Source organism: Euleptes europaea, chromosome 20 (genome assembly GCF_029931775.1).
Source record: "Euleptes europaea isolate rEulEur1 chromosome 20, rEulEur1.hap1, whole genome shotgun sequence".
In the NCBI taxonomy this organism is placed as follows: domain Eukaryota; kingdom Metazoa; phylum Chordata; class Lepidosauria; order Squamata; family Sphaerodactylidae; genus Euleptes; species Euleptes europaea.
The window spans coordinates 4,693,977-4,714,012 of NC_079331.1; the positions used below are offsets into that span (position 1 = coordinate 4,693,977).

General features: G+C 48.0%; 1 protein-coding gene across 1 annotated transcript in view; it reads left to right on the forward strand.

The window, feature by feature from the left end:
• Positions 1–1,468: 1,468 nt before the first annotated feature.
• SCAPER (S-phase cyclin A associated protein in the ER) overlaps positions 1,469–20,036 on the forward strand; it is a 125,326-nt gene continuing 106,758 nt past the window's right edge. The window contains exons 1-5 of the mRNA XM_056865979.1: positions 1,469–1,570; positions 7,717–7,792; positions 8,826–8,943; positions 9,858–9,928; positions 13,173–13,349. Coding sequence (XP_056721957.1) covers positions 1,515–1,570; positions 7,717–7,792; positions 8,826–8,943; positions 9,858–9,928; positions 13,173–13,349 — 498 coding nt within the window. The 5' untranslated portion in view covers positions 1,469–1,514. The remainder of the gene's footprint in view (positions 1,571–7,716; positions 7,793–8,825; positions 8,944–9,857; positions 9,929–13,172; positions 13,350–20,036) is intronic.

Here is a 20,036-nt window from a genome sequence, read left to right on the forward strand (position 1 = left end):
CCCTGGAGTACGTCGATGGACCCAGGGTCTGATTCGGTATCAGGCAGCTCCATGTATTCATGGGCATCTTCCCTGTTTGTGTACTTTGGAAAGTCAAGTTTGAGCAACGTTGGCCTGCCGTAGAGCAGCTAGACCTGAGTTCAGCAGCACCTTAGAGACCAACCTGGGACTAAAATAACAATAACAATATCATCATCATCATCAATAATAATAATAACAATACTAATACTAATAATAACTGGGACCAAGCCCCGTGGAACAAAAAGTCTATAATTTTGCAGTCAGCCCCCTGGGACTAAAATAAAATAATAATAATAATGATGATGATAAAATAAACCTGGGACCAAGCCCCGTGGAACAAAAAGGCTATAACTTTGCAATAAGCCCCCTGGGACTAAAATAAAATAAAAACAATAATGATGATGATAATAATAATAAAAATTAAAAAAAACCTGGGACCAAGCCAAGTGGAACAAAAAGGGTTTAACTTTCGCAGTCAGTCCCTTGGGACTAAAATGAGATAATAATAAATAAAATAATAATAATAATAATAAACCTGGAACCAAGCCCCGTGGAACAAAAAGGCTATAACTTTGCAATCAGCCCCCTGGGACTAAAATAAAATAAAATGATAATGATAATGATAATGATAATAAAAAACCTGGGACCAAGCCCCGTGGAACAAAAAGGGTATAACTTTGCAATCAGCCCCCTGGGACTAAAATAAAATAAAATGATAATGATGATAATGATGATGATGATGATAATAATAATAATAATAATAATAATAATAATAATAATAATAATAATAAAACCTGGGACCAAGCCCTGTGGAACAAAAAGGGTATAACTTTGCAATCAGCCCCCTGGGACTAAAATAAAATAAAATGATAATGATGATAATGATAATGATAATAATAATAATAATAAAACCTGGGACCAAGCCCCGTGGAACAAAAAGGGTATAACTTTGCAATCAGCCCCCTGGGACTAAAATAAAATAAAATGATAATGATGATAATGATGATAATGATGATGATGATAATAATAATAATAATAATAATAATAATAATAATAAAACTTGGGACCAAGCCCCGTGGAACAAAAAGGGTATAACTTTGCAATCAGCCCCCTGGGACTAAAATAAAATAATAATGATGATGATAATAATAATAATAACCTGGGACCCAAGCCCCGTGGAACAAAAAGGGTATAACTTTCGCAGTCATCCCCCATACAATCGAAGCGACCCTTTTTCCAAAGAGAAGGGCAAAAAAAAAAGGCGGGGGCGGCTTCGTTCGGCGCCACTGCGCACGCTCACAGGTGCCTCGCGCACGCTCCACGCCAGGACCCGGCGCTTCGGAAGTGAGGGCAGCGCGCGGCCTCGCTCGCTGCCACCGCGCGTGCGCGGGGGCGAATGGCGCATGCTCCGTCGCGCCCGGCGGCGGTGGGGGCGGCGGCGAGCGGCTCCCGAGCGCGAGCGCGGCCGCCGCACCGGCCACCGGCGGGGCGAGATGACGTCACAGCGGCGGGACGCACGCAGGCGGAGCGGCGCGGCGCGGAGGCGAGGGTGAGAGCCGCGCGGGAAAGGAAGGGGGAACGGGGGGGGCAAGATGGCGGCGGGGCGGCTGCAACCGGCCGGCTCCTTCCGGGGCTGCCTTCCCCCCCCCACCTCTCCAGGGCAACTCCGGGCAGGGCCTTCCCCGCGCCGGCCCCAGGCCGCGAGAGGGCGTGCAAGACGCTCCCCTCGGCCTTACCCGTCCAGGGACCTCATTTATGCATGGGGGGGGGGGTTTGCTTTGGGTTTGCCCCTCTCCAGATGCGCATTTCCCCCCATCTGCATTCCCAAAACTCGACAATAACCCCCCCCCCATGAAGACTTTTAAGAATTCAGATGGGGGAAATCCAAGGCAAAAAAAACCCCTTGCATAAATGACCAAAAATACCCCCCCCCAGGCAGAGCTTTGAGAATTCAGATGGGGGAAATCCAAGGCAAAAAAAACCCCTTGCATAAATGACCAAAAATACCCCCCCCCCAGGCAGAGCTTTGAGAATTCAGATGGGGAAAATCCAAGGCAAAGACCCCCCCCCCTGCATAAATGACCAAAAATAAGCCCCCATGCAGAATTCAGATGGGGAAAATCCAAGGCAAAGACCCCCCCCCCATGCATAAATGACCAAAAATAAGCCCCCATGCAGAATTCAGATGGGGAAATCCAAGGCAAAGAAACCCCCCCCCCCATGCCTAAATGACCAAAAATAAGCCCCCATGCAGAATCCAGATGGGGAAAATCCAAGGCAAAGAACCCCCCCATGCATAAATGACCACAGATAAGCCCCCATGCAGAATTCAGATGGGGAAAATCCAAGGCAAACCCCCCCCCCCCATGCAGAATTCAGATGGGGAAAATCCAAGGCAAAGACCCCCCCCCCCATGCATAAATGACCAAAAATAAGCCCCCATGCAGAATTCAGATGAGGAAAATCTAAGGCAAAGAACACCCCCATGCATAAATGACCAAAAATAAGCCCCCATGCAGAGTTTTGAGAAACTGGATGGGGAAAATGGGCATCTAGAGAGGGGCAAATCCAAGGCAAAAAAAAACACCATGCATAAATGGCCAGGGTGTTGTAAATCGTTCCCCCCCCCCAATAGAAATTGGGATTGCAGAACCAGCTCTAAGCCTAAAAACAGAACCGAAGCAAAGCATAACGTGACATATTAAAAGATGCAGGGGACCCCCCCAGTAGCAGGATCCCAATTTCTGCACGCCCTGCGCAGCGGTGTAGACCACAGCTAAAGCAAAGCATAACATGACACAATAAAAGATGCAGGGACCCCCCCATAGCAGGATCCCAATTTCTGCATGCCCTGCACAGCGGTGTAGACCACAGCCGAAGCAAAGCATAACATGACATCTTAAAAGATGCAGGGACACCCCATAGCAGGATCCCAATTTCAGCACGCCCTGCGCAGCGGTGTAGACCACAGCCCCTAATAATTTATCCAGGTGCCTCCCTGGACCATTTTGCCCAGTGCCACCCTATCGCCTTTTTGCAGAAAAGCCCCCCCCCCGAACAATTCGGTTTTGCATCGTTTACAGAAAGCCAAGGCCATTTATGCCTGGGAGGTTTTTTGCCTTGGATTTGCCGCTCTCTAGATGCGCATTTTCCCCATCTGAATCTTTTAAACTCAACGATAAGCCCCCATGCAGAGTTTTGAGAATTCGGATGGGGGAAATGTGCGTCTAGAGAGCAGCAAATCCATGCATAAATTATCCAAGAGAGCGGGATGAACGTATCGCTGGTTCTAGATCTGATCTCCCTTGCCCGGTTCATCCTCCTTTTCAGGGCCCGTGGGCATCCGCGAGGCAGTAATTTCATGCCCCATTCCACCCTTTGTGAAACTGACTTATTGCAACTGACGAGTTTGGGAAGGCGCTGTCCAGCGCTAGTCTGGGTTTTGCCTGTGGTTGTGTTTTTTCTCCCTCCTGTTGATTAAAACGCGGGCAACTGGGGTACATTATTACTGTTACTGTTACTTTATAGTAGTGGTTCCCAAACTTTTTGGGCCACCGCCCCCTTGGGTCCACAAACTCAACCCCAGCTCCCCCTGCCCTATCCTATAAAAAGCATGATTCAAAATAGGGGTTTGCATGACGCACTAAAGAAGATAAGAACAATCACATTTCAAAACAGCAACCATTAATTGCGCATCTGTTCAAAATCAAATCAAAACTTTTGAGTTGAAATTTATTCAACAGAACTGATGAACTTGATCCAGGTGTATCAGCTCTTCAACTCCCAACTACTAAAGGAGGGGGGGGCGGAGTTCTGATCGTTTCCACCAAATTTCCCAGCATGGTGCCATAGCTTGATCTACTGTAAATTAGTGAACAACACAGTTGAAGGGGCCCACCTCTAGCACCCCCCTGCTGCCCTCTTGCCTCTTAGTGCCCCCCCTAGGTAAGCCCACTGACCCCCAGTGGGTGGTACTGCCCACTTTGGGAACCACTGCTTTATAGTTTACCTTTCTCACTGAGGCACAGGAAGAAACATCCAATAAGCAATGTGATAAACACTCGGATTATAGGGATATGAAGCAAAGCATAAAGTGTTAGACGTGGAACGTTAAACAACAAATAAAAAAGGCATTACATAACTAGAAAGCTGGACAATGCAGCAGACGGAGAATACATACGATGCACTTTATAAGAGCGCCTTCCAAAATCATTCTGTTAAGATACAACCCTATTACCTTTATAAACATGCCTGCCTGAAGAATGTTGTTTTACATAGTTTGTGGAATGGCAGAGGTGTGGGAAGGGGGGGCGGTCTGTGCATGCCTGGACGACTGCTTAATTTGGGCTTCCCTTCTGCACAGCCCTTGCTTATCGAGAAATATACTCATTCCTTTCCTCGAGTGTCATTTGCGAGTTCTTCCTTTGCCGATTTTTAGCTTCCTCGACGAGACCCTCCAGAAGAGTGTGCGCAATGTTTTTCGGTTCTGTAACTGTTTTTTCTTTCTTTTTCCCCAAAAAGTGGCTGCGCGTTTTATCAGGACTAAGGTTTACTGCTCTAACGGACAAAAGCGTTACCTTTTTGTGGTCTGAACGGTACTGTTCCCCCCCCCCCTCTTCCTCTTCGGGACAGAGTCCTTCGGCACCTCCGAGTCTGTCTAGTTTGTTGTGGCATGCCAGGGGGCGGACTTAGCCCTTTTGCCGCCTGAGGTAAAGGCCCCTCTGCACGACACCGTTCCCTCCCCCTGGTTGGCCTCTTCCGCCCCTCTGGTCAGTCCCCGCCTTTGCTTCTTGCATGTTTTCGGCAGCGGCCGCAGGCCCTGTGTCCTCTCTCCCGTACCTGGTCGTTTTCTGCAGCCCCTCGCATGATGCGCCCGTACGGCAGTCTCCTCGCTCTTCCTCCTTTAGTAGTTGGGAGGATCGCTCTCGAAGGAGCTGGTAAAGCTTCCATGGGGGGCCAGCGACGTCCCCTTCAAAACATTGGTTGCTCCGGGAAGCTGGTACCATCTTGGAGGCTGGGGAAGAGCTTGCCAGAAAGCACCGGCGTCCTGGGTCCAGATGATTCTGTAGGGCCCCTGGCTGTCAAAGGAGGAGTGATTGTGAGGCGAAGGTTGTGTCGGGCGCACTCCGTGTGTATGTTTGTGCGTGTGGTGAATTCTGCTCACACACCCCGTTCCCTCTGCTGCCCCCTCCCCTCATGGGCTTCGTCTGCCTCGTGGCCTGGCCTGCTCTGTGGCATGTGCTTCTCTCGGCAAAAGCCTACTTTGTTGGCTGCACAGCGCGAGCGGAGCTGGTGGTGTGTCTGTGTTCTCAAGGGCTGAGCCAACAAAAAACAGCGACACATTAGGGTCAAAATTTGTGCGTTTTTATCCTTAAGGTGTCTATTATAAACAGTTAATTGCGCATCGCCGGATGATACAAATTTATACCTTCTAAGTGGCGAGAGAAGGAACTTTCAAGGTTAGTGGAATTAGGACCAAGTATTGGGTGTGTGTGTGTGTGTGTGTAAAAGGTCAAGGTAAAGGTCCCCTGTGCAAGCACCAGGTCATTCCTCACCCATGGGGTGACGTCACATCCCAACGTTTCCTAGGCAGACTTTGTTTACGGGGTGGTTTGCCAGTGCCTTCCCCAGTCATCTTCCCTTTACTCCCAGCAAGCTGGGTCCTCATTTGACCGACCTCGGAAGGATGGAAGGCTGAGTCAACCTTGAGCCGGCTACCTGGAACTGACTTCCGTCGGGATCGAACTCAGGTCGTGAGCAGAGCTTGGACTGCAGTACTGCAGCTTACCACTTTGTGCCACTGGAAGGGGGGCAACAAATTGACTTGTAGATGAATTGTATGTGTATTGGCATTGGAGAAGAGGATGAGGAGAATCAAAATTCCCGCTCTCGGGCTATAGAAAGGATATTGTGATAGTAAAAAAAAAGAAAGAAAGAAAGAAAGAAAGCTGTGTAGGATTTTAAGCTTCCCCAAACCAGTTTTTATTGTGAACACAGGTATGTTAGTGGCATCGCTTGACCTGCGTTAATATGCGTCAGGGATTGCCTTTTCCAGCGTTTTAACAACGCCATCTGTTTTAGCATTAAAAAACATAATTCTGGTATTAATAGTGGATTCTCGTGTCTTATGAGGAGCAATTAAAATGCTTAGGGCTGGTTAGCTTGGAAAGAAGGCGGTTAAGCGGAGGCGTGATAGAGGTCTGCAAAATTATGCATGCTGTGGAGAGAGTTGACAGGGAGAAGCTTTTCTCCCTCTCTCATAATACGAGAACTCGGGGTCATCTGCTGAATCTGGAGGTTTGTGAGAGATTCAAAACAGGGTAAGAGGGTGAGAGATTCAAAACAGATAAAAGGAAGCATTTCTTCACACGGCATAGTCGAATTGTGGAACTCCCTGCCCCAGGATGTGGTGACGGCTGCCAACTTGGAAGGCTTGAAGGGGGGAGTGGACATGTTCATGGAAGAGAGGGCTATTCCTGGCTACTAGTCAAAATGGATACTAGTCATGATGCATACCTATTCTCTCCAGGATCAGAGGAGCATGCCTGTTAGGTGCTGTGGAACACAGGCAGGATGGTCTTGTTTGGGGGCTTCCTGGAGGCACCTGGTTGGCCACTGTGTGAACAGACTGCTGGACTTGATGGGCCTTGGTATGATCCAGCAGGGCCTTTCTTATGTTGTTATGTGTTCTGGAGATGTAAAGACTAGTGTAGGCTTCATTTTATACTGGAGGGTGAGTGTGATCTGCAGAAGTGAAGGAAAGGATATGATTAAATGAAGAAAATAAGGTGTTGCGGCTAAGCATGAAATTTATACCACCTTCGTGATAGTGTTTTTCCCACAAGCAGGAATGAGAAGTCCTGCCATCTTGCATGCACGATGGATAAATTCCACTAAATAGTTAGCCAGTGATGATTGTGTAGTCACCTATCTGCATGTTAGGAGTAGTTGTCGTTCTGGTGGGATAAAATTGTGCTTGGCTGGGGAAGAAAAGAAACCCTGGAACGCTTCATCTTTTAATTCTGGGACCGATTAAAAACCCAACAAGAGGATGGGTGTATCTAGACTGGAAACACAGGGGCCTACAATTAAGAGCCAAACGAGAAGCGGGTGGCTATACCTTCGAAAGCCCCCTCCTCCCATTTCCTCTCCCCCCCAACTGTACTCTGCTAAGAAATTACAATATTAATTGTGGTTTAGAGACGGTTTACGGCAGTGGGCATATACAGTGGAAGCTTACATTCGTATTCTGGGGGTGTAACTGTGTTAAGCTGCTTCTGCTGAAAGGACAAGAGAATCTTTGGGCCCTTTTACAGTCTGACAAATGCATTTCATCCTGCGTTTTGGGGAGCAATTTCCATTTGCTACGGCTTCCATCTAAGAGCCTTAAGATATATTTTGGGTTTGCGCTAATCGACCCGATCATAACAAACACACCATTCATCCGCGTTTGTGTCTGTGATGCCTGGTGTTATCGTCTCGGCAATGTTAGCATAATGTCGCGGCTTCTGATTTTGTTGCTGGCACGGCTGTCGGCGGTCCCCGTCCTAAGGAATTATCTGCCGGCCCGGCAAAAAGCCAGATCTCCTGGCAGGATAATTGAATTCCGTGCACGATGTGAACACGTGTCTTCTGGCTTTCTATCTCACCTGTGCCTTTTAAATGTTAAAATATTTTATGTTTTATGTTGCGCAGCTATGACGACTTCATGGGGTCATCCAAGAATGGGATAAGCGAATCTGTTGATGCGGAGGAAAGTTATAACATGATGGTGAGTCGTGTATATATTTTTGGAGGACATTGATTCATAGGGTCGCCATGAGTCGGAAGCAACTTGACGGCACTTTACACTAACACACACACACACACACACACACACACATATTTCTGTTACCCTAGCTCTGTATAGCAACTGAACTCCTTCCTGTTGATACCGTGTCACAGGGCAAGTCCCGTACCATGCCCCATGAGCTTAGCTGTGGTTAACATCTTGGTCTGTGTCATGAAAGGAAGGGACTGTAGCTCAGTGGTAGAACATCTGCTTTGCATGCAGAAGGTCCCAGGTTCAATCCCCGGCACCTCCAGTTAAAAAGGATCAGGCAAGTAGGTGATGTTAAAGACCTTGACCCAAGACCCTGACTTAGTGAAAGAGCCTCTGCTTGGCATGCAGAGGGTCCCAGGTTCAATCCCCAGCACCTCCAGTTAAAAGGACCAGGCAGTAGATGATGTGAAAAGAACTTGATCTGGGGCCCTGGCTGAGTGGAAGAGCCTCTGCTTGGCATGCAGAAAGTCCCAGGTTCAGTCCCCAGTATCGCCAGTTAAAGGTCTGGGTAGCAGGAGACGTGGAAGATGTCAGCTTGAGACCCAGGGGCAGCTCACCCACTAGGAAGGCCTCGGAGAAGGGCGCCAGAGGGCAGAGTGCGCCAGGGGCACATGCAACAACCCTGGCCCCCCTCTCCTTGCCCCACCTGCATGAAACAGGGAAGAAGAGCAAGAGGCAGCCCATCCCCCTGTTACTGGACTCCCTCCCTTGCAGGGGCTTGCGCTGTTTATACTTGCAAGCATTTTGGAAAAACTCAAGAACAGCATCATTATTTTTTTAAGCCCAGTCACACACGGATCTGTCTTTCGTCAACCCAATTGGGGTTGATGATTAACCTTTTGGGGCGGGTGTGGTTCGTGACTGAAGCCTGTCGCTCCGTAGGTCGAATAAGCCTCGTGTGGAAGAGAAGGACTTGCTTCTGGCTGCATAGGAGAAGGGTCGGGCTGTTAATGGGACTTTCTCTCTCTCTCTCTCTCTTTAGGCTTCCTTCCATCGTTCTAACAGCCACGACAAGGTCAGGAAAATTGTGGCCGAGGAGGGCCGGACCGCAAGGAATCTGATTGCGTGGAGCGTGCCCCTGGAGAGCAAAGAGGAGGACGGTGTGTCTGAGCTGTTTGTGATAGCTGCCTTATTGCGGCGAGATTCGAGTCCAGCGGCACCTTAGAGACCGACAAGATTTTTGGGGTATAAGCGTTCGAGAGTCAAAGCTTCTTCATCAGATGCCAAAGGGAATTTTGACTCTCGAAAGCTGATACCCCCAAAATCTTGTTGGTATCTAAGGAGCTAGTGCTGTACAGCAGACCAACATGGTTACCCTTTGAAAGTGTCTTCTTACATTACCCTCGCTCCAAGTGGCTCAGGATGATTCCTGATCCCATATTTTCACACCACGCCTTCTTGTGTCACAAGGCATGTGTTGATTTCCCAGAGGGGGTCATTTCCCTCTGCTCAATCGCAGGTCATTTTCATCAAGAGAAGGGAGCTCTGAAACTGGAAAAGGGTGTGAAAAATATATTCTCTCCCCAGCCTGGGAAATCTGGGGAGCAGAGTTATCCCTGGCCGACTTCAGTGCCGGCTCTGCGGCTCCATAATACACATATAAGAAGAGCCCTTTGGGATCCGGCCCTTGGTCCAACATTAAAGCCAGCCAGATACCCCAGAAGGCCCACCAGCAAGGGTATGGGGACCAAGTACCTCCCATCCCACACTTATATTGGCTCTGAATACAGTGGTTCCATTTAGCCACCATAGCTAATGGCTATGGACCCTATCCTTTACAATTTCATCTGATCCCCCCTTGAAGCCCGTCTAAGCTCAGAGTAGCCTGCATCCTGTGGCGGTGAGTTCCACAAGTTATGTGTGGGGTGAAGAAGTGCTTTCTTTTGTTCGTCCTGGATCTGGGCCCCCGCCTGACTCTTCTCAGGTCCCAACATGAAGAGGATACTTAGATTGTGGCGCTATCATCCAAAGTTTATTCGTGATTAAATGTTTTTGTTTTGTTTTCTCTTCTCAGGAAAGCCTAAATGGCAAATTGGAGGAAAATCCAAGAGAATAACCCAGGGAGCTCACAAAACTACTAAGCAGGTGTGTGTATTAAGTTTTCTGGGTAGGTTGTTTATTAATAATAATAAGTGGGGCCTGTGAGAATTTCAGGGGGGGGATTCTTTTCTGCAGCTCCCCCACCCGCGTGCAGTCCGCCACCATGTTGGGGACACATTTGGCCATTAGAATATAAAATAATATCATTTATAGCTGGCCTTTTTTAGTGAGACTCAAGGTGGATTTAAAAAGGTAAAGGTGCAAGCACCGGGTCATTCCTGATCCATGGAGTGACATCATATCACGATGTTTACTTAGCAGACAGTTTTTATGGGGTGGTTTTCCATTGCCCAGTCATCTACACTTTACCCTCAGCAAGCCGGATACTCATTTTACCAACTTCAGAAGGATGGAAGGCTGAATCGACCTTGAGCCAGTGTGGTGGAGTGGTTAAGCGCGGTGGTTTGGAGCAGTGGAGTCTGATCTGGAGAACCGGGTTTGATTCCCCACTCGTCCACATGAGCGACAGATGCTAATCTGGTGAACTGGATTTGTTTCCCCCACTCCTACACACAAAGCCAGCTGGGTGACCTTGGGCAAGTCACAGTTCTCTTCGAGCTCTCTCAGCCCCACCTACCTCACAGGGTGTCTGTTGGGGGGTGGGGCAGGAGGGAAGGTGATTGTAAGCCGGTTAGATTCTCCCTTAAGTGGTTGAGAAAGTCGGCATATAAAAACCAGCTTTTCTTCTTCTACCTGAAACCAACTTCGGTTGGGATCAAACTCAGGCTGTGAGCTCGGCTTGGACTGCAGTACTGCAGCTTACCACTCTGCGCCACAGATTACATCATATGATCAAAACAATTCAGCCGGGCAACAAAGAGCCCTAATTAATAATATAATGCAGTGGATTTAGAATCGAAGAACTGGGAAATAATGCAAGCAAGCGACAACTGTCTAAAGTTTGGCATGTGGTACTTAGTGGATTCAAACGCAGCGTTTGCCAGTCACTGACTAAAATAGCTTAACAGCCTGTTCATCGTGATGCTTCTGGAGCTGCAATTGGAAGTGAAGGGCCAGCGAGTGACACAGCCCGCGCTGGTTTCTAAAAGCTCGTCCCCTCTCCCTGGAGCAGCCGACTTCAAACTGTCAAATTCAGATAAACAGTGTCAGGAATGGCTGGGTACCAGGGGACCGAAAATAAACCTTCCATTAACTCTCCAAAACCTCTGAACCAAAGCCTTGCTTGCAGATGGATACGTTCGCAAGAAATCTACAGTGTTCATTGAAATGGAATGGTGAAAGAGCCCCATGGCGCAGAGTGGTAAGCTGCAGTACTGCAGTCCAAGCTCTGCTCACGACTTGAGTTCGATCCCGACGGAAGTCAGTTTCAGGTAGTCGGCTCAAGGTCGACTCAGCCTTTCATCCTTCCGAGGTCGGTAAAATGAGGATCCAGCTTGCTGGGGGTAAAGGGAAGACGACCGGGGAAGGCACTGGCAAACCACCCCATAAACAAAGTCTGCCTAGGAAATGTCGGGATGTGACGTCACCTCATGGGTCAGGAATGACCTGGTGCTTGCACAGGGGACCTTTACTTTACTTATAATGGAATGGTGCCCCCCCCCCAACAATTCCTACTGTAAAAAAAAATATCGTAATAACCAGCCGTTACCTTTCCACCCATAATTTAAACCCGTTATTGTGAGTCCTGTCTTCTGCTGCCAACAGGAACAGCTCCCTGCCCTCCTCTAAGCAACAGCCTTTCATATAGCAATTATGTCCACCCTCAACCTCCTCTTCTCCAGACTGAAAAAAAAACACAAATCAGTAAGGATGCCCCCATTTCAAATCTGTTTTATACCAGGCTTTCTAAAAGAATACATGCCACGTGCCTAAATAATAAGAAATAGAGTTTGTGCTACTAGAAAAATTTGATATACAATAACTCACTACCCAAAAAAGGGAACTGATTTCATTACTGCTACTGGCAGCAACATTTCTGATTGCCTCGTACTGGAAAAAAGCAAAGATGCCTTCTGCTGGGCGGCGGTATGAGAAGGCGTGGAACCTTTTAATTTCAGATAAGGTATCTTCACAACACAAAGTAACAAATAGCTTATCTTAATCTACAAAATTTTTAAATAGATGGCTGCCTTTTCTAGAATATATGGGAAAGGGGGCATCAAGAAGTAAACGATGCCCACGAAACTATCGTATGATTTGCATGCTAAGTGGTATGATGTCTGTAAAAACCACCGATGTATAATATTAGAACATATATTGGAACTGAGTATTGAAACATATCTCAACTGTATGATGTTTAACCTACTGTTGTTTTATTATTTTGTTGTTGTTATAAAATAAACTTAAAATAAAGAATTTAAAATTTTTTAATTCCAGTTGAGGTTGGGAAATGGGGGAGGACGGGGCGGAATCCGTATCCTGATGCCGCTGAGTATACATTTCATTCTCAGGGGAAGGCGGCCATTTATACTGATATTTCAAACCACCAGGAGATGAAGGAAGGGCAGCATTCACACAAATGCCCAACTGTTCCCCCGTCAATAATTATACTATATTAAACGCAAAGCCGAGAAAGCGCAGAAGTAAAACGATAGCTGGATGTCGCTAATGGGAACGTAACATCTCCCCTCTCGGGGCCGTTCAGTCGCTTTTAACGCCGGGGCGAACCAGCCGAGGGAAGATACCTTAACGTATGAGGGAAATCTCCGATAATCAGTTTTCAGGCCGTGTGGATTCCTGGCCTGCTCTTTGGCAACGTTAAACAAGAGGCAGTACCCACCCAACCCATGTCTGGGACAGAAGTGGGGGTGGGGCGGGCACGTAGGTCTCTTCTGTCCTACTCTGGATCCTTGGACTCTCTAGAATGGCAATAAAATTACCCAAATGTGGCTCCAGTTTACTGTGAAACATAAGACAAGGACTGTTAGATGCATTGAAACATGGTGTGGTATAGTGGTTGGAGTGTCGGGCTAGGATCGGGGAGGCCCAGGTTCATATCTTCACTCTGCCGTGGAAGCTGGCTGGATGGTACACAGGCAGGGTTTTCCTTCTGTTCTGATGGGGAGAGGACTATCCATGGATACTAGTCAAAATGGATACTAGTCATGATGCAGGAGCATGCCAAATATATTAGATGCTTTGGAACGCAGTCAGGATAATGCTGCTGCAGTCGTCCTGTTTGTGGGCTTCCTAGAGGCACCTTGTTGGCCACTGTGTGAACAGACTGTTGGACCTGATGTCTCCTCTCTGTTCTTTGCCTCCTTTTCAGAACACTACGTCAGCTGCCGGCGAGAAAAACTTTGACAAAAGCCCCACCAAAACCAGGCAGCCTCGGAAAGTCGACCTGCGGGCACGTTACTGGGCCTTCCTTTTCGACAACCTGCGACGCGCGGTTGACGAAATATATGTCACTTGTGAATCGGATCAGAGCGTGGTCGAATGTAAGGTAAGAGGCTTTTCGCCGTCATGCAATCGGGATGGATTGGGCTCCCGTCGCGGCAGACTGCCTCGCTGGGAACAAATCCACCAAATGACCATTTTCATAAAAAAATACAGTGGAGAGTGAGCAGCTTCTTGTGCCGTGGATTGATTTTGAGTAATATTAACCTTGAATCAGTATACGATTTTGTTCCCGTTGCTGCGGTGAGATTAATTTACAGTAGCCTCGTTCGTTCTGTACTTGTTTTGTAGAAAGAAGTCATCAGCAGCCACGTGGGGCCCCCAGTAGGATCCGAAAAATCGGAACACAATCTCCCTTTTATTGGAACCAGCAAACCGCACATAAGAGTATGTGAGCGCACACATTCTTACGTGTGGTTTGTCGGTTTTAGAAATAAAAGGTATTACGGAGATATATGTTCTGATTTGTTTCATTGGCGTTTTTCTTTCGTCGTCCAGTGCTCGCTGTGTCCTGTAGGTGGCACTGTTGGGATTCAGCCCGAGCGCCGGCATTCTCTCGTTTCCTGTTTAATGTCTTAATTACACATTGTTCCTTTCATGCAGAGATAGTTATCGCTCCTCTCATTCAGGGGAGCAGGGGAGATTGATGGCCCCGTGTAAACAATGTCTGGGTGGGACGTAGTCATAAGTTGGCTCCCCACCCCCCAATTTTAGACGGAAAACAGACACGCCGCGCGATGGGTTTTCACCAGCCCAACTGGAAGCCGGTTTGCCTCTTTATAACCATGATTTAAAACGCTGGGAATAATAATACAAAAAGATCTGGAAAATCTGGGAGAGTTTGGGGTTCAAGAAACAGTCAAAGGACTCGGATTTGTTTTCACGTCCGGCGCGGTTGCAAAGTGTCCCGATTCTGAAAATGGTCAGCGGCCCGTTGCCTGTAAAGAAAACCGCCACTCGAATCACGTACATTGAGACAGCATCCGAAAGGAAACCCTTCCAGATTGGTAGGGTTGCCAACTTGGGCAGATTGGGAAATGACTGGAGAACATGGGAGCGGAGCTTGAGGAGGACGGAGTTTGAGGGTAGGGGGTCATCACCAGGGTAAAAGGACAGCTTTTAACCTTGCGGCAGTATAGAAACGTTATCTCAGAAATCAAGTACACAGAGGGATAATTCTTAGGGAAATGGCACCTTCCTAAACAGGATGTTCTACGTTTGCTGTAGCCCAAGAGAGAAGGCCCATTTGCGTTTCCTTTGAATTAATACAGGTTGCGAGTGTGTGATTCGATGCGACGGGGTGGGGGCAGATTATTGATCACGGTGTTGCCGAGGATAATGTTTATTGCATTTGAAGAGGACACGACTCTGGTGACTCTTTTGCGGTTGAAACGGCAGACGATAGAGGGTTGCGGCGGAGATGCAAACAGTGGCCGTCTGTCGTAAGGAAAACCGGCTGCCTCGCGTATAATCTTTCCGAGCTTCAGAAGCTGTGCGGAGGGTGTCTCTCTGACCAGCTGATTTCCCTTGTTTGCCTCTGAAGTGCTCGGAACTGCAAAATGTACATAACTGTGTTTTATGACCGAAGATGCAGGGCCGAATAGATAACGCTGGGCCTTTCGTGATGGGCAACCTGTGTTTCTGGAACACTGTGCTACAAATGGGATGAAATCTTCACTCTCCCCGATAGGCCAGAGATAGTCATGAATGTCATGGAAGTCTGTTGGACTTCCAAGCGTGGCAGAAAGTTTCCGGCAACTTCTGACACATGAACACATGACGCTGCCTTCTACTGAATCAGACCCTTGGTCCATCAAAGTCAGTATTGTCTACTCAGACCGGCAGCGGCTCTCCAGGGTCTAAGGCAGAGGTCTTTCCCATCACCTACTTGCCTAGTCCCTTTAACTGGCGATGCCGGGGATTGAACCTGGATTGAACCTGGGACCTTCTGCGTTCCGAGCAGAAGCTCTACCACTGAGCCACAGCCCCTCCCTAACTTAGTGAAAGGGTCTCGAGTTTAACTTGTACATAAAAAATCTGAGAGGGCACCAGCATTCGTTGAAAGCTACATCTGGACTTTTCTGGATCCTGAATTGTCTGGGTTTTGATGGACTACTGTTCTGGCCATATTGTAAAGGTTGAAAAGGGGTTGGAAAACTTGAGTTTTTTATTGGTGCAGAATTTTTTGGGCATCAGATCGAAAGTCATACTGCTGGAAATCGTCACAGTGGTTTGAAGTGTATTTTGGGGCACTCATGATATTGTAATGTCAGAGTTTCTCACTGATCTGCCTTGAACCAAGATTTTTTTCCCTTAGAAGCTAGATTTGAGTCCAGTAACCCCAATGTGGTGTAGTGGTTAAGAGCGGTAGTTTGGAGCGGTGGACTCTGGAGAACCGGGTTTTGATTCCCCACTTTTCCACATGAGCGGCGGACGCTAATCTAGTGAACCGGGTTGGTTTCCCCGCTCCTACATATGAAGCCAGCTGGGTGACCTTGGGCAAGTTATACTCTCTCAGCCCCACCTACCTCACAGGGTGTCTGTTGTGGGAAGGGGAAGGGAAGGTGATTGTAAGCCGGTTTGATTCTTCCTTAAGTGGTAGAGAAAGTCAGCATATAAAAACCAACTCTTCTTCTTCTTAGAGGCCAACAAGATTTCCAGCTTTCACGAGTCAAAGTTCCCTTCATCAGATACAAGTAGGAACAGATATCCCTGGGTCCTTATATCCCAGTCAAAAAGTGGGATATGAGGACTCAGAGATCTCCATTCCTACTTATGTCTGTCAAAGGGGCTTTGACTTTCAAAAGCTCATACCCCCAAAATCTTGTTAGTCTCTAAGATACTCCTGGACTCGAATCTAGTTCTACTGCAGACCGACACTGCTACTCTCTGAAACTATCTTCCTAGAAGCTGCTGTCTAGAGAGAGCTTTGTGAAATACGTACTAGCAATAAACACTTGGCATTTTCACCTATGTGTGGGTGATACTGATAAAAACATTTTTTTGCCTGCCTACGATTAGGTTTCTCTTGCTTTGTTCCTTTGTTTTAGAGCCCTTGAAATGGTTGTTTGTAGAGGTCAGAATACCATTTCGAAATGCCTCTTCTCCCTTAAGATGCGTTACCGCCAAATAAAGGGATGCCAACCATAAATCTAAGCACTTCGGGGCATAATCCGTCAAGGAATTCCACACAGACAGGGCTGCTCCAGAATTTCCCAGACCCTGGCGTCAGGTTTAGGTGCTAGCCTGAGCAGAGCTGCATAAATAAATATTTCAGTTTAGACACAAGAATCAAATTACTAGATACTCAGGGGACCTAGGGTTTCTCCCGGCATGCAAGTCCCATTGCCTTAAACAGGAATAATTGTGTGCCGAATCGGAGCCTGGAACAAGTACAGCCTCATTCCCTTTGTTCAGTTTTTGCTGGGGTCCCTGAGCTGGGAGGAGTGGGGAGGTGGGGGAGATGAGGCGGGGGAGACCCAGCAGGGTTTGTTCTGAGCTCCCCACTCCGAACAATTTTACTCTGGTGACATCCATCCTCTTTCCCTCTGCACGCTTTCTTCCTTATCTGTTGATGTTGCTCTGGATTCAATTTCAGAAATGCTAATAAAGGTCAATGGACGACGGCAGGAGAAAAAGAGTCGGAGGGGAGGGACGCAGAAAATGGGAGAGAACAGGTGCCGTGAGAACATCAGACTAGTAAAAAAAACTGACCACATACCAATACCAATACCAGAATCTTTAATGGCGTAAAGCTGACCACATATTTAATGTGTTTTATTGCGTTTTGTGCCCGTCTGATGCCCGAGCTACATCCTTGAGACGCTAATTTTAAAACAAAGAATGGTGGATGTACAGCTTCGTAATGAGGGAACTCCTGCGGGTGTTGCCTAGGAGTAAATGTGCACCAAGTTAGATCCTGAAAAGTATGGCTTCCCTTCGTTTAGTTTTGTTGCGGAGAGTTTTTAACATAGGGGAATGCCCCCAAAATTGAACCCTTAAGCTGCAATTTGGCATGGCGTAGTCCTTTCTAGCACCTAGTTCTCTTACATGGGTGAGTCAGACCTTTAACGTCCAAGGTAGACCTACCAGTGCTAATATAGATACAGGCAGTATACGGGGAGCAAGCCGATCTAAAGCTCTAACGGCCAGCATTTCTAACTTCAAATTAAGTTCTTTTCTCTCTCCTTCCATGCCCTCTGCTCTCTTCTTTAAGAATTAGCGTAGGATGCCCTTGATCTTGACAAGGAGTTTGGGATTTCGAAACGACCCTGACCGTAGTCCCAAAACACTCTGCCCTGCAAAGGTTCCTTTTTCGTCAGCGCCTTCTCAAGTGGTACGTTGTTCGTTTTTTGTGTGTGTTTCTTTTCCCACCGCTCCGGCACCGTAGGGTATATCTGCCGCGCTCAGGACTGCAGGGGAACCAGAGAGCCGTATTGATGGCCGAGACCCCTTGGGCCCGGCGCGCTGGTATTGTGTGTCAGGGACGACAAAGGAATGGCGCCAACCGTCCTGCTGTGTGCGCCAGTTACGAGAATTAATTACAAACCAATCGAATCCGTCGCAGCCAATTGGTAAACTAATTGGTAATTTTAGCCGTACATCTATACGTAGTTATCTGGAGGCCCGTAGCGACGCCTTGAAGAGGTCCTTTTGTTCGGGCTGCCTCCCGGCCGGACAAAATGGCCTTCATGGCTTTAGGGAGAAAGATGTGCATCAGTGGGTCTGGGGGCCGCTCCAGCTGCTTGTCTTGTTTGTATTCCCTTGTTCGTAAAACAGGACTCGGATTTCAGCTGCATGGCGTGGCTCCGATAAGATTTGGATAACGCCGGAGCGGAGGGTTCCTTCAGATGGGTTCTGGGAAGCCGTAAAGCACAATTTCCGTCTGCCAGCCAGCCCCTGGAAATATAATTCCTGTTTTCAGGGCAGGGTAAATTTTGTAAGAAGGGACAGATCGAGAGGTTGGGACTTTGCAAGGGGGAAAAAAAGGTCTCATAGAATCATAGAGTTGGAAGGGGACCACCAGGTCATCTAGTCCAACCCCTTGCACAACGCAGGAAATTCCAAACTACCCCACACACACCCAGTGACCCCTATGCCATGCCCAGAAGATGGCCAAGATGCTCTCCCTCTCATGAACTGCCTAAGGTCATAGAATGAGCATTGCTGACAGATGGCCATCTAGCCTCTGCTTCAAAACCTCCAGGGAAGGAGAGCTCACCACCTCCTGAGGAAGCCTGTTCCACCGAGGAACCACTCTAATGGTTAGAAAATTCTTCCTGATGTCTAGATGGAAACTCTTGATTTAATTCCAACCCGTTGGTTCTGGTCCTACCTTCGTCTCAATATCTGAGCATTTATGATTCTGCCTCAACAGTCTGAGACACCTCTGCACTTAGCTAGGAACTGCTCATTTGCGAGAACGATGTGGAAGAACCTGAGCTAACTAGTCCGAGGATCCCCAACCTTTTTGAGCCTTCGGAGCTCCGGCATGGGGTGGTGGGTGCAGCCACAAGATGGCTGCTGCTGGAGGAGGAGCCAGCCTCAAAATGGCTGCCGTGGCTTACTTTCAGTCTGCATGCCACGCAGAGGCACTTCCAGTGAACCATGGTCCCTCCCTATAATACAGGAACACATGAAGCTGCCTTGTACTGAGTCAGACCCTTGGTCCATCAAGGTCAGTATTGTCCACTCAGACTGGCAGCATCTCTCCAGTGTCTCAGGCAGGGGTCTTTCCCATTACCTACTTGCCCAGTCCCTTTAACTGGAGATGCCGGGGATTGAACCTGGGACCTTCTGCATGCCAAGCAGATGCTTTACCGCTGAGCCACAGCTCTTCTCCATGGCTCTCCAGGGTCTCAGGCAGGGGTCTTTCACATCACCTACTTGCCTAGTCCCTTTAACTGGAGATGCCGGGGATTGAACCTGGGACCTTCTGCATGCCAAGCAGATGCTCTACCACTGAGCCACGGCCCCTCCTCAAGTGGGCCTTGAGGACTGACAGAGTATTTTTGGTGGGAGCTGCCTCCAAAACCTCAAAGGGCAGGAAATACCGGTAGCCTATCCCCAGAGGGTTTTCAGACTGCCCTTTTTCTGAGCCATCTCGGAACGGCTGTGCTTTACCAAATCTCTACTACTGAGCATGCAGAGAGGCACACTGGGGAGACGGAAGGAGCGTCACATTTAGAAATCGTCTCTCAGAAGATCACGATTAAAGGGAGTCCCGGTTGGCTTCTAAGTTCTCGTAACAAGAAAGAGCTATTAGCAAGGGCACGTGTGAAATACCTGATATCCCCGGAGGCATCATAAAACGAAGACCACCTCTGGCGAATGCTAACGTTTCAATCGTGCATCGTTCCTTTTACCTTTTGACAGCAGCCTCGGCGACGTGGCCTGCGAAGCCGAAGCAAAACATTTATTCGGATTGTGAAGGGGGGAAAGGGTTGGAAGGTTGGAGCAGAAAAAGGAGCGCTCGTTTTATTTGGCTAGCGGTTTCCGCAACTCGGATTACGGCGTCTGTGGGTCTCCGCGTGACTGGGCTGCTTTTGATCCCATTGTTCCTGCAAGGGATGGGAAACATCTGGGCTGACAAAATATTAGGATTTGTTGGAATTAGCATAATTCTGACAGCTCTTTATTTGCCTGTACTTACTGATGCAAATTGTAGTTTTCAAATGGAACTTTTTTCTGCGTACGCATTAGACATTCTCTACCTCTTAAGGAAGAATCAAAC